Consider the following 15,043-nt stretch of genomic DNA (forward strand, 5'->3'; position numbering starts at 1 on the left):
TGGCCCAGTTAAAGAAATCCTAGTCAATAAACTGTGTGAGTTTTTAACTCAATGAGTGGATCAACTGACTGCATCTGCTTAGTGTCGCCGATGGAAAATAAAGCAATAGTTCTGAAGGGAAAAAAGCATTCTTTGGGGCTGGGGCTGTAGCTCAGTGGCAGAGTCCCTGCTTGGCACGCAGAAGGTCTCAGATTCAGTCCCCAGCAGCATCTCTAAGTAGGGCTCTGAAGGAATCCTGCCTGAAACCCTGGAGAGCCGCTGCTGCCAGTCAGTGTCCACAATACTGGGCTTGATGGACCCAGGGTCTGGCTCAGTACAAGGCAGCTTCCCCTGTTCCTATCCATGTTTATGACTATACTTGTATTTTGTTGTTCCTGGTTTTATCTTATGATTTGTTATTTATTTATTTATTTATTACATTTATATCCCGCCTTTTTTCCTCCAAGGAACTCAAGGCGGCGCACATAATCCTCCTCATCCTCCTCCTCTCTGTTGTATCCTCACAACAACAACCCTGTGAGGTGGGTTGGGCTGAGAGTCTGTGACTGGCCCAAAGTCACCCAGCGAGCTTCCATGGCCGAGTGGGGACTAGAACCCGGATCTCCCGGCTCCCAGTCCGTCACTCTCGCCACTGCACCACACTGGCTCTACACTAGCCATGCTGGGAGCTATTTAGATGAACAGTGGCATATACATCTCTTAATAAAAATAACGATCAAAATCCTGCACCTGCAAAACCCAAATTCCAAATATGGGATCAATTATACAAAGCATGAAAGTGCACACAGCTTGGCTTGTCTGCAACATTTCTTGGGGATGCAGCTTAGGGGACTGTTTTGCTCTCTCTTGCCCAGGTCAGGATTGAAGACTTAGGACAGCCACAATTAAAGGCAAACTGGTTTCAATCTGGATCAGTGGCCATGACTTCCTACAAGACAACCTGTAGCTGTGTGTGGGTGATGAGAATTACAACCTCTTTCCTTCCTTCCTTCCTTCCTTCCTTCCTTCCTTCCTTCCTTCCTTCCAACACCACAAGAAATGTATGGTTTATGATCGTAGTGTAGATGTGCCCGATGTGCCCTTGCAAAGTCATTATCTAACAGTCATTATCTAACCAGTCATTATCAAAGTCATTATCTAACCTGCGCATTTCTCTGGTAACTGCAAACCAGGCACATGTGACAGCTGGGAAGGAAGGAGAGGGGAACAGCAGCCAGCCAAGACAGCAGCATCCCATCGGCTTTCCAGTGGAAGCCCAAACCCTGCAAGCATCTCTCTTGCTCAGCCAGAACCAAACACAGGACCAACCGAGCCATTTCACTACCTTAGGGAGGCTGCGCTGCAGTGTGGCTGAGGGTGCTGAGGTGCAACTCCTAGATGGGTTGGGCACTGAAAGCCACCAGTGTCCAAACACTGGTCTTTAACACAGCCAGAGGCTAATACAAATGAGGTCTGAAGCACAGCTAAATTCAACTGGCCATGTTGCAGGCAGCTCATGCAAAGACCACCAGGGGATATAAGCGATCAGTTGCCTACATTAATAACAACTGTGCTCTTTGCATAAGCGACAAGCGACGGAGGAGCATTCCTCTAGCCGTTCTTGCATTTCTACCTTTTCTCCCCTGACCCTACAGAACTCCCACCCTCCTGAATCACTTTTACTGGAGCTTACTCAGGCCTCAGGCAAGAGGAACTGAGCATCAGCTACTGGGCACTATTCGCTGAACTGCTAACATGGTTCACCAGCTGGCTTCCATGTGCAAGAGTGTGAGTCGTTCAAAGGGCACATCTGAGGCCTAGTCACCCATGTTTGGTGCCAGTTCTTGCTAGGATTGAGGGCGGGCTTCATTTCTGTCAGGGTTAATTTTCTTCCAATGGCTGCAGATTTTATTTAAGAGGCAGTAGAGGGTGAGTGGCTGTGCAGACTCCAGATGGCTGTGCAACCCCTCCTATCACTCTGAGTCCAGGCCTGGGGGCGGGGGTGGTCATTGGCTTCCATTAAAAGGGCCTTGGAGTCCAAGCACATCAGGAAAATCATAAATCCAGCACCGGCTCTGCGGGCTTCACAAGTTTTGGCTTCCAGAAGAATGGAGAGGTTGTTGAGCTGAACGGACCCAGATGATTCCCACATTCAGCTTAGTGTCAGAGGCTGTGCAGAGCCCCGGGATAAAAAGGGGCTGGGTCAGCTCAGCAGGAGACCCTGTGATGGGGAAAAGGCTTGAAGGCTCCAGCTTTCAGCTTTCTGCAGCAGTTTGCTCCACAGGTGTTTCGCAAAGCGCTTTCTGGCCAACTTCTCTTCCCTTGGTGTCAATCCAGTTCTAGTTTTGTAAAGCTGCATTAATGTAACCATGGCGAGGAGCTCTGATCATGCAATGGAAATTGGGGTGGGGGTGGGAGGGAGCAGATGTGTGGAGGTTAGATTTATATGGATGGGTATATGAGGCTGGAAGGACAATGGATGGGTTTGTAAGACCATAAGAGGAGCTGTGCTGGATCAGGCCAAGGCTCTATCTAGTCCACAGTTCTGTTTCCAATAGTGACCATCCAGATGCCTCCATAAACAGGGCATGGAGGACACAGCCCCCCCACCCCCCGTTGGCCTCTGGACAATTAGTACTGCATTTGCCCATGGAGGTTCTATTTAGCCATCATGATGAATGGCCTCATCTCCTTTCTAATCCACTTAAATATCTCAGTGCAATGAATTCACATGACAAGTCATGTGAAGGACTTTCTTTTGTCTGTCCCCAAATTCCATCAGTTTTGTTGGATGGCGCCATTGGTTTCTAATATTATGAGAGAGGGAGAGAGACTTCTCTCTATCCACTTTCTCCACCCCATGCATCATTTTTATAGGCCCCAATCATGTTCCTCCATATGGTGCTAAGATTTTAACTCCAAGAAGCCACACTAGAGCATGGGGTAGGACAAATCTGTCCAGTAGGGTCATGAGCTTCTCCACATCGGCAGCAGCTATGGTCCGGAAGATGTCCTTTGGGAGAGCTCAATGTGCGTAACACACGTAGCTGATCACACAGGACAATCTTGTACTTGTCGGTTTTGAAGTGCATACCAACAGCAGGATGGAGCAAGACACAAGTGTGTGCACTGCAGAGACAAAGTGAAGAAGAAAGGGAGACCATGTGGCCAGAAGTCATCATGTCCAACTCGAAGCCTGGAGCCCGGCAGGCCTGCAGCTTGAGACCCCTTGGGAACTCCACAAATGTTGCTCTGCGCTCCCAAGCAGAGGAGTGGGGAGAAGAAAATGTAGCACGGAACTAAAAAGAAGAAGACGTGTGCAAGGCCGCTCAGGTGAAGCCAGGGAGAAGGCGAGGATGGAAGGGTTCCTCAATAAGAGGCTGAGCACAGACCAAAGGGAGTACTTCTTCAGAGAATGCACAGTTGACTTATGGAGTGTGTGGTGATGGCCACTGGGTGATATGGCCTTAAAAGGGAATCAGAGAAATCCCTGGAGTACGGCTGTCAATGGCTACATGCCGGCTCTGGGCTCAGAGGCAGCGCGCCACCGTGTGCCAGTTACTGGGGAGCTGCAGTGGGAGAGGCCTATGGACCGCATGGGCTTCCCAGGGGCACCTGGGGGGCCACTGTGGGAAATGGGATGCTGGACTAAATAGGTCTTTTCTCTCATTCAACGGGAATCTCTTCATATTCTTGAGGAGCCTCCATCAATGCTTGTTATGTTATTTCCTGGCCAAGTAACTGTTTTTAACCATTTAAAATTGTTTTTAAATTTAGTATGTTGAAGTTTTTATTCTATGTTTTTGTTTTATAATTGTTGTGAAGCACTCAGAGAGCTTTGGCTAATGGGCGGTATAGAAATGAAATAAATGAAATGAAAGCAAGGAATGCTCAAGCTTTGGAGCCAGAAAAGGCTTGGAGGATTTGGGGGAGGGGTGGGGAGAGAAGCAGTTAAGCCCAGCTGTCACTGGAAAGATTTGACATTAGTTTGGACAGCATAGCCAGATGTTCCTGTTTGGTGGGGCTGTCGGGCCATGTAAACTTTTTTAGAGAGCCCACAATTTTCAAAGGCTAGCAAAGCATCTCAATTTAATATTACGAATTGTGGCTGAAAACTCAGAGGAAAAAAAAATCTTATGAGCAGAAAATTGCTGGTTAAGCTACGCCTGAAAGCGTGATAGACCACGAGCCTTTGCCCGGATTCTTCGGTGTCAGCAACACCAGCTTATCTTCAATTGCGATCCACCACTGAGAGTAAGCAGGAGGACCTGTTGCAGCCCAGACCACAGCGGGCATGTTGGCTCAGCTGACTGTCCTGGCTTGGTCTTACTCCCCCCACCCTCCCTCCCTCCCTCCCTCCCTCCCTCCACCCTCCCTCCCTCCCTCCCTTCCTTCCTTCCTCCCTCTCTTCCTTCCTTCCTTCCTCCCTCCCTTCCTTCCTGGGAAACTTCGTGCCTCATTACCCTAACCTGGCTGCAATCAGTTTGGACAAAGGTCTCCTGATCTTCCTCATCAAGGCTCTATTGTTCTGCCTCACCTCTTTCATTATCAGAGTTTTGCATAAATCCATGGAGACAATTTGCTATTTTGAAAAGCAACAAAGAGTCTTGTGGCACTTAACGGATTTCTTCTGGCATAAGCTTTTGTGGACACTCTGTCCACTTCATTCGATGGGTCTGATGAAGAGAACAATGTGCCCGAAAACTTATGCCAAAATGAATGTGTTAATAATTTGTCTTTAAGGTGAGGCAAGATTCTCTGTTGTTTTTGCCACAACAGACGTAACATGGCTGCCCCTCTGGAATTCGGCATTTGGGTTGTTGGGGGGGGGGAGGGATTGCTCCTGATCTGACAGAAGCACTTCATGACTTATGGGGGCATCTTGCAAATGCACACATTTGCCTTTTGGGGCACACTGCCTCAAGGTGTCAGGCACCACAGTGGTGTAGCCTGCATTTTAAAAAAAAAAGTAAGATTAAAAACCCAAAATTCCTCAGAGAAGGAAGCATGTAACGTTTACGGCATGTACAAAGGGGGAGGGGAACAATAAGTGGCAGGCTAAAGAGGATATTGGTGCAGGCATTAGACACTGAAAAGGCAGTGAAAATCCTGATTTGCTACTGTAAATGAAAGCACAGTTCTAAAACAGAAAAGGTAGCCCAGAGGACGTGGGACTTTTCCTTCTTTGTGTAGCAAATGGCTGTTCCAAGAGACCTTTCTAGACTGCCTTGTCCCACGGCTTCAAGGTGGCTGGTAGCACCGCCCGCCTCATCGTGGGCAGACAGCACTCTTTGGGGAAGCTGTTCTGCGGTACGTTTTGCTCCCACTCCTCCCCTATCACTCCCAGGATTGGGCCCTATTCCATCTTTTCCTCCTTAGCAGGGTTTTTTTCTGCTAAGGGAAATGGCAGAAGGCCTCCCTGTACATGGTTTCTGAATGAGGCAGGGCGATTGCACCAGAAGAGCTCGCCTGGAAGCGTCCTGTGTTGGTGCACAGCTCCATCTAGCCAGAGCTGTCTCTTCTGACTGGCAGCTGATCCCTGGGGACTCAGGGGAAAGTCCATTGCCCAGCCCTGCTCCCTGAGGTCCTTCTAACTAGGGAGGGAGCCCAGGACCTTGGGCATACCAAGCATGTTGCCTGCCGCTGTTACGGCCCCACCTGTGAGGGTTTTCCTGCTGTTTTCCTTCCTAGCACCAGACTGAGAGCTGCAGTCATCTCCCAGCTGCCACCGCTGGCACGCAAGCAGGATAGTCCTCACCTGAGGACACCTGCCAAGCCCTTCTGCAAGCCCTTTCCCCCTCCAGTCCATAGAGGTCGGTCCAGCAACGTTCCCAGTTTCTCAGGTGTGCTGGTCTGGTGAAGGGACTTTCTGCCAGGCTCTGATGCAATTATTGCTGCCTTTCTTTCCCTGCTGGCCCCCCACCCCGGCTCCTGACACTTGGCAGCCCTGTTCCAAGGCCCTTCTTCTTCCAGGAGTCAAGCGACATTGGTTCCCAGGAGAACATCCATCCTGCTGCATGGAGAGCAATAAAGCCCCAAACCATCCCCAGATGTCTCCCTCCCTCGGCACATTCAGGCTCATCATCTGCATATCACATGTTGCACTGGGAGTGGCATCCACCCTGAACGGCTTTTGATATGCAGAATAATTAGCACTGTCAGGATGTTACATTTTTAATGCCGTGTGTTCGCTTGCTATAATTTGCCCAAGGCTCCCATTAGAAAAACTAGGGATGAAGCGCTCGTGCGCTCTCTCTTCCACGTTGCATTTGTTGTTTTTTCTCGTTTGCATCAAGAATGCAAACACCATCTGTCAGGGCTGTGTTATCCATTAGAGCTGTTAAAAAGCAACTCAGGATCCAGCAACGCCACTCTGCTGCCGCCTGGGCTCAAGCGCAGCCTCCACGCCACAAAGCAGCGCTCCCAGGCCCCTCCCGGGGCAAAGGTCGAGTCACACGATGAGCCGCTTTTCGCTCAGCGCACGTCAAACCCTGTTGTCTTCTTCTGCAGGTTCTTGGCACACTAACTCCATCTTAGGAGTGCTTTGAGGTCTGACTCTGGGGCTTGTCTGGTTTCAAGCCATTTTTTCAATTTTTCCCAAGGTTTAGACATTAACTTTTAGCTGGGCTCCCCAGGAGGGCCAAGTAAAGAAAAGAAAATACCTGCACCCTCTACCTGCTAAGTACTGTGAGTATGGTGTGGAGTGGTGGCTAAGGTATTGAGCACACTGGGGGATACCCAGGTTCAACTCCCCACTAGGCCATGAGGCTCACAGGGAGATCTTGGATCAATCGCCTTCTCTCAGCTTCCTCACAGGGCTGTTGCAAGGATAAAAAGTGCAGGTGGCGTGAAAATCATGTACACTACCCTGATCTCGTTAGAGGAAGGATGGGATCTTGTGAATTCAGCGACTATGGATGTCTTGTGTGAATCACGTTTTCCAAACCACATCTCCCGGCTTTGCTTTTGTTCAGCTCTGATTCACCTACACCAAGACTTTGTTCTGTTCAAACATCTAAGTTGCATCTTTTCAACCCTACAGCTGTGCTTTGAAGTGTAACCACAAAGCAGAGATGTAATGTGGAAAATTTGTTATATCATAGCCCTTACAATACCAGAACACTGTTTTGAAAAACAATGGGATGTTATAGCTGCTGGATCTTTTATTGCACAGCTCCCACTAAAGGCCTTTTACATTGCATCTGATACAGAAGCTATCTTTGGTTATCAGTGCAGTCTCTGATGCTCCCAGGGGAAAGGGGTTTCCTTGGTTGAAGAGAGCCTGCACTACCTTTGCACATTTCATTATGCACTTAACATCACACAAAATGTTGTGCTAAGTAGGGACCTCAAGCTTGCTATTTAAGTACCTTCTTAATCCCCTTTTAATTTTCTGCTTCCAAATCTGAGAACCTCTTTCAGTTTTGACTGTTTGCACAGCTGGTCTGAAAGGCCTTTTTCATCTGCTTTGGGTCTCCTCAGAGCAAGGAACAAGTGGTACTTGGCTCACAACCCCGTCAGGTTCCTTTCTGCAGTTCTGGCTAAAAGCCCAACTCTGCTGTCTCTGAATCTATCTGTGTGGAAGGCATCATTAAGCAAGTGATTTTTAGGGATGGAGAGGAGGGCGGGAGCTTGGCTCTCCTGCTGCTGAGAGAAGGGGATGGACATGTCAGGAAAAAAGCACATTTTTCCACAATAATTTAAAATGGAAATGTGGCGCGACTCCTCACAGCTGGCAGCTAATCACTGTTGGTGTGCAGCTGTGGCAGAGGAGATCAAAAGAATGCGCCCCTCGTTTTCCACTCGATTAGTGCTCCTCCTCCATTTTGCTGGTGAGAAAGGGAATTTTCTGCCAGATATTCCAAGCAGAGACCCTCACTGGAAGAGGTTGGCTCATCCCAGTGATCCTTCTGTTTGAAGGATCTTCCCCCACCCCTGGTACTGGGTGGTCCAGCAAGGAAACGTTTGGGCTGACCCAGCTCATGCCCAGACAAGACACAGCGACGGGGCACTGGGAACAGCCAGGCCTCCAGGGAGACCCGCTCGGCAAGAACTGAACCTGCATTTATCACAGGAAGCCTGTTATTGGTTCCTGTGTAACTATGTAACTATGGAAGGTGGGTGCAACAAGACACTGTGCTCCTGGCGCTACAGGCGAGCTCTGGAAGACTTGGGCTCAAGTAATGTTTCACTCATTATGTCAGGGTCCCCAGCAGCACCCACGGGTGCCATGGCACCCCCAGGAACCCCCAGAGGTGCCCACAAGCTCTCCCCTCCCTGTCCCCTTCACAAAGAATTGCTGGAAGAAAAACCTTGGGAAAAGCTAGGGCAGCCTTCTTTCTCTCCATTGCTAGCCTCCAGCTTTGCTCTTTCTCTCCCCACTACCCCTTTGCATTGCTGTTTCCCCCTCCCTCCCAGCCTCTATTCCCCGCTCCTCTTTAGCTTCCTGTTTCCCTCCTCCTAACATCTAGCCTTGCTCTTCCTTTCCCCTCCACCCCCCTGCCTTGCAATATCACTCCCTCTATTTCTCTCCCCCACCCTTCTTTAGTTCACTTTTGACTAGCCAGGCCCCCACGGCATCATGCGACTACCCACATCCTCCATGGGAGCCATTCTGTGGTGGTGCCCACAGCAGTTTCTCAAATTCCTAAATGTGCCTATGGGTCCCAAAGGGTTGGGGACCCCTGCATTATGTGATCCTGGGTGAGTCACTTTCTCAGAGCCTCAATTCTTTATCTGTAAAATGGATGGAGGGAGAATAGTGGCCTACATCAAAGGGTGGCTGCTGTTAAGGGCAAATCCAATAGAGTTTGCAAAGCATTTGCAAATATAAAAGTGCAACATCAGTGAAACGCCACTGGACTCACTGACAGCAAATGCAGCACTCAAGCCACGGTGCACTGCCAGCAGCAGACTTGGAATTGGGGGGATCTGCTTTTTCTGAGCACATTCGCAAATTGCCATGTTTGCAATCATGTTTGAAAGATGCACACTTTGGAATGCACATTCTTAACCGCCCTTCTGTGTTTTCACACCATAGTCAATGTGGGGAAATGCGCACTTTTGAAGAATATGCAGAGAAATATACACTTTTCCCATTCAAAGTGTGCACTTTTTACTTTTAATCCAGGATTCCCAGATTCCCATTTAATTCTTCCCCACAAATAACTTATTTAAAAATTATTTTTCTTGTAACACATACTTCCACACCAGTGGGACTCTGCTTTTAACCTCTACTGAGTAGAGGAGCAGGCACAGGCTAGTCTAGAACAATCACAAAGCTAGACACAAAAAGGGAACAGAGGCTATGGAAGGACAAGACTCTCCAGTGGTGGTGACCTGCACGGTGTGTGCCATGTTTGTTTTCTTGCCTGAGAACAACATGGCCGACACCTGCAACAAGTGCAAGTTGATCACGCTGCTGGAAGGAAAAGTAAGTGGACTGGAGCGGCGACTGTCGACCCTTCGGGGAATAAGAGAACATGAAGAGTTCTTGGACAGAATGGGGGAACTACAGCAGCAAAGGGCAGACCAGAAGCTTGAAGAGCAACAGCAAGCTGAGGCAGAAGTGGGAAATGCGGAGGTGAAGAAAAATGGAGTAGAGGAAACTCCTTGGAAAAGGGTGACAGTTAGGAGAAGAAGAACTAGACGCCACTCTGCACCAGTGGAAGCAGTGGAGCTGTGGAACCGATTCCAGGTACTTGCAGATGAGACTGGAGGACAGCCTGCAGAGGAAGAATCACAGGGGAACCTACATGAGAGTGAGTGGGCAAGAGGCTGAAGGTCAGTCAAGCAGAGGCGATGAAACCCAGGCCTACAACAAGAAGAGAAGAGGAGTAGTAGTGGGAGACTCCTTGCTGTGTGGGATTGAGACCCAAGAATGTCGCAAAGACCCATGGACTCACCGGGTATGTTGTCTCCTGGGAGGATGGATTAGAGACATGACTGAAAGGTTGCCTGCACTCATAAAGCCCACTGACAGGTATCCCTTTCTTCTCATCCATGTGGGAATAAATGATACCGCCAAGCGGAGCTACGAAGAAATCACGTCAGACTTTGAAGCTTTGGGAAGGAAACTCAAGAACTTTGGGGCCCAGATAGTTTTCTCATCCATCCTTCCAGTAGTTAGAAGAGGGATAGAAAGGGAAAGAAATATACTCCGGGTGAATGACTGGCTACGAAGGTGGTGCCGGCGCGAGAGATTTGGATTCTGGGACCACGGGCTACATTTTCTGGAAGATGGGTTGTTGGCAAGGGATGGGTTGCACCTCACAAAGGCTGGGAAGAATGTGTTTGGCCACAGCATGAAGAACTTCATCAGGAGGGCTTTAAACTGAATCCAACGGGGAAGGGAGATGTAAAGTTGGGGGTAACAATGGACGAAGGCTCATGCACCGCAATGGAGAGAACAGCTCTGATAGCACCCAATAATAGTCTTCAGACACAGGTAGGAAGAAAGCCAGACTATGAAGCACATGGTCTTCAATGTCTATATACTAATGCCCAGAGTATGGGAAACAAACAGAACGAACTTGAATTCTTAATACAAGAGGGAAATTATGACTTGATAGGTATAACTGAGACTTGGTGGGATGACTCTCATGATCGGAATACAGCAATTGAAGGATATAACTTGTTCAAAAAGAACAGGAGGAACAGAAAGGGAAGTGGGGTTGCACTGTATGTGAAAAATACATCTCTCTGCACAGAAATACAGGAGGAGGAGCTTGGTAGCCCCATCAAGAGCATCTGGATCAAAATAAATGGAGCAAAGAATAAAAGGAACCTGGTGGTCAGAGTCTACTACTGGCCACCCAATCAAGAAGACGACGAGGATGAAACTTTTGAAAAGCAAATAGCCAATGTTTTAAGGAAGCATGATGTAGTAGTAATGGGGGACTTCAATTTCCCCAATATTTGTTGGGAGACAAAATTCTGCAAAACATGGCCCCTCCAGGAAATTCCTGACTTGTGTGGTGGATACCTTCCTCCTACAGAAAGTAGAGGAAGGATCGGCTATCCTTGACTTGATCTTAACCAACAGAGATGACTGAGTGGATAAAGCAGCAGTTACAGGAACTCTGTGGGAAAGTGACCATGTTATACTTGAGCTCTTGGTTCTAAAGGAAGCAAAAGCTGAGTGTAGCCAAATGCGTACACTGGATTTTAGGAAAGCCAATTTTAATAAACTCAGAACAATGACAAGTAAGGTCCCATAGCAAGCGACGCTAACAAAAAAAGGAGTCCAAGATGGGTGGGAGCTTTTAAAAAAGGAAATTCTCAAGGCACAAACAATTCCAACAAGAAGAAAAGGTGGAAGACAACAGAAGAAGCTAATGTGGCTTCACAGTAAGCATAGAGATGACCTGAAAACAAAAAAGGACACATATAGGAAGTGGAAAGAAGGCCAAGCAACAAAGGAAGAGTACAGGCAGGTAGCACAGAATTGCAGGGATGGTGTCAGGGAGGCTAAAGCTGAGAACGAGCTGAGGTTAGCGAGGGAGGCTAAAAGCAACAAAAAGGCTTTCTTCAACTACGTGCATACTAAAAGACAAAGGAAACAAATGATGGTTCAGCTATTAAATAAGGTTGGCAAAATGATAACAGAGGACAAAGAAAAGGCAGAGGTACACAAATCCTACTTTTGCTCAGTCTTCTCCCAAAAGAGGGTCTATGACCCCCCTGGCAAAGGTGAAGTACAGGCTGAAGGGGCAGGATTGCAGCTTGAGATAGATAGGCACATGGTCAAGGAACACCTAATTCCTTTGAATGAGTTCAAATCTCCAGGGCCAGATGAACTGCACCCTAGAGTAATAAAGGGACTGGCAGAAGAACTCTCAGAACCGCTGTCTATTCTCTTTGAGAAATCATGGAGGACGGAGGAAGTGCCAGATGACTGGAGGAGGGCTAATGTTGTCCCTCTCTTCAAAAAGGGTAAAAAGGAGGAACCTGGGAACTACAGACCAGTCAGTCTGACATCAATCCCTAGGAAAATTCTGGAGCAGATGATAAAGCAATCCATCTGGAAGCACCTTGAAAACAATGCAGTGATTCCTCAAAGCCAACATGGATTTGTCAAGAACTAGTCCTGCCAGACGAATCTGATCTCATTTTTGGATCAAGTAACCTCCCGTATGGACCATGGAATGCTGTAGACATAATATACCTCGACTTCAGCAAAGCTTTCGACAAAGTGCCATGTGAAGAGAGACTGAAAGAACAGGGCATGTTGAGCCTTGAGAAGAGAAGACTGAGGGGAGATATGATAGCACTCTTCAAGTACTTGAAAGGTTGTCACAGACAGGAAGGCCAGGATCTCTTCTCGATCATCCCAGAGTGCAGGACATGGAGTAATGGGCTCAAGTTACAGGAAGTCAGATTCTAGCGGAACATCAGGAAAAACTTCCTGACTGTCAGAGCAATACGCCAATGGAACCAATTCCCTAGGGAGGTGGTGGGCTCTCCCACACTGGTGGCATTCAAGATGAGGCTGGACAGCCATCTGTCAGGGATGCTCTGACCTGGATTCCTGCGTTAAGCAGGGGGTTGAACTCGATGGACTTGTAGGCCCCTTCCAACCCTACTATTCTATGATAACACACTTTGAGATATTTCCTTCACATTCATATGGCTTGTTGAAAAAACAGAGCAGCCTGTGAGCACTAAATGCTATCTTGGGAGATACTACTGGAGGTCCTTAACACTGCAAGTGATTGCCTTTGAGTTACCCATTCTTTCCCCATAAACCCAGCATCATCACCATGACACGAATTGCTCTCTTCCTCAGTGGATTTTAGAGTCCTTGAATCCTCAGGCTGCCATCTTGGATCTTGTGACCACCTCTGAGACACAGCCACAAGAATGAACCAGAAAGGTACACCACTTGTAAAAGAGATCTCATATTTACCTATCGCAAATTCATCGAAGGAGATGGTGCTGGAGCTGCTGCCCAGGGCATTCGTGACCGTCAAAGTCACTCTGTACTTCTTGGAGGAAAAGAGGTGAAGGTAGCGGATGTAACACCTGTTCTTGGGGGATGCATCCTTCTCACACATTATCTCCTTGGAGTCGTGCCTAGAAAAATAAAGAGGAGAAAAGGAGACATCAGCCGAGAAAACTAGGACTATATGAGGGCTCTGGGGTGTTTGGATTAGCAGGTACCTTTGAGCTCAAAATGTGGAGATATGCTAGTTACAGGTAGTGTCCCCTCATATGCACCCTCCCCAGAATCTCACATATAACTGTTGCTCTTTAACATAGCAAAAGATACTCTGCAAATGCTCAGAGGCATCCTCTATTAGTACTGCTTTGATGGTTCCAGGGCTAAGGCCTGGCTTAAATTCAGGGCAACAGAGGCAGAGAAAAACATTTTCAGGGAGAATAGAATGGACAGAAGATTCAGGTGGGAGGAGGAGCTCAGCCTCACTCATTAAGCTTTCCCAAACAGAAATAATAACTCTATATTACACAATAGTGCTCCATTCCTCTGCATATTTATTCAGAAGCAAGCAACAAGTGATTTCAACAAAACTGACATTTAAGAATTAATGTTTAGGAGTGCAGCCTTAATTACTATTCCAATTTAAGGTTCTATACAGTTTTTAAAAGTTTCAGTCTCTAGATGCTGCTACAGGTAAGTTTTTTTTTAAAACAACAGAGAATAATAGGAAGAGAATAATAACAGGATATCTGTTGTCTTGTAGGAGAGGTCTTATGCAGGTGAAATGGCTTATTTTTAACAACTACAAGGCAGGAATTCAACAGGAGACGCTTTCCTAACTTCACATGTTGAATTTCTGGCTCTTACATAGCTCTTAAAGTTTCAGGAGTTGTGGCAAGACCAAAAAAAAAGTTTCAACCATGGATACCATGCTATATGAGGTATGCATTATATGTGGCAGGAGTGCAGTGGAAGGTGTTTTTCCATGGGTTCCTCCACCTGTGTGGGGCCAGTCCAGTTAGTCTTTCCCTACAATCAGTACCCACCAATTCTGTGAGAAAGACCTATGCAAAAAGTCCCACCCACATAGTTGCAAGCCACTGACTCTCAGTCTAAACTACCTTGTTGTGAGGATAAAATGGAGAGAAAGAGAATCAGGCATGCCGTCAGGTTCCTTGGAGGAAACGCTGGGATAAAGATGTAACAAATACATAAATGATGCCTTCGGGTGTCACTTTTGAGAAATGGCACAATAAAAACTCTCAGATGGCTCAAGTAAGCCAGCCAGTTAACACACCTGATTGCAATGGGGCAAATGAGAATGTAAGGGAAGTCTGACCTCAAGATAGCATACTCTGAGATAAACGAGGAAAGGCAAAAGGGGAGAAGGAGAGCTAATGTACATTGGACAAGTGGTGAAAATGGACCTGCCTGCAAGATCAGACCCTTTTACTATGTATTCTCCTGACCTTGGAGAGTTTGGGGCTCGAGGACACGTCAGCTTAGACGGCAGGAGGGTACTATTGCAGGACGAGTGACCTGACCTGCAGTGGGGGAGTAAATTCCTAGCATCTGTATTTGGGATGCTATCACCTCGGCAGCAGCAGACAGTCCTACACTTCTCTTTCCCCCTTTTCGAACCTTTCCCTGCTGCTTTCTCCTTCTCTCTCTCCCCCCCCCCAGCAGAATGTGCCAAGATATTAAGATTTTTCACCCCTTTGCTGACACACCACTTAGCACGTTCTGTCTGAAACATGGCTGAAACCACCTTCACCATGGAACTGAGGCAGCGCACCAAGGAATTTGCCAGCAAAGGAGGTGAACCACTGGCTCAAAAACATTTCATCTTCATCATCTTCATCAGAAGAAGAAAGAAATGGTTGTTCAGCTATTAAATAAGGATGGCAAAACGATAACAGATGACAAAGAAAAGGCAGAGGTGCTCAATTCCTACTTTGGCTCAGTCTTCTCCCAAAAGAGGGTCTATGACCCCCCTGGCAAAGGCGAAGTACAGGCTGAAGGGGCAGGATTGCAGCTTGAGATCGACAGGCATATGGTCAAGGAACACCTAATTCCTTTGAATGAGTTCAAACAGACCAGTCAGTCTGTTCTCTTTGAGAAATC

The 15,043-nt window shown here is 47.5% G+C and overlaps 1 protein-coding gene across 2 annotated transcripts in view; it reads right to left on the minus strand.

Moving 5' to 3' along the window:
- CNTFR (ciliary neurotrophic factor receptor) overlaps positions 1–15,043 on the minus strand; it is a 476,854-nt gene that overhangs the window by 47,667 nt on the left and 414,144 nt on the right. For both annotated transcript variants that reach the window (XM_084832002.1, XM_084832001.1), the window contains exon 6: positions 12,887–13,053. In XM_084832002.1, the coding sequence (XP_084688128.1) occupies positions 12,887–13,053 (167 nt within the window). The remainder of the gene's footprint in view (positions 1–12,886; positions 13,054–15,043) is intronic.

Source organism: Heloderma suspectum, chromosome 2 (genome assembly GCF_057233095.1).
Source record: "Heloderma suspectum isolate Gila_16-S chromosome 2, 16-S_ref, whole genome shotgun sequence".
Lineage (NCBI taxonomy): Eukaryota > Metazoa > Chordata > Lepidosauria > Squamata > Helodermatidae > Heloderma > Heloderma suspectum.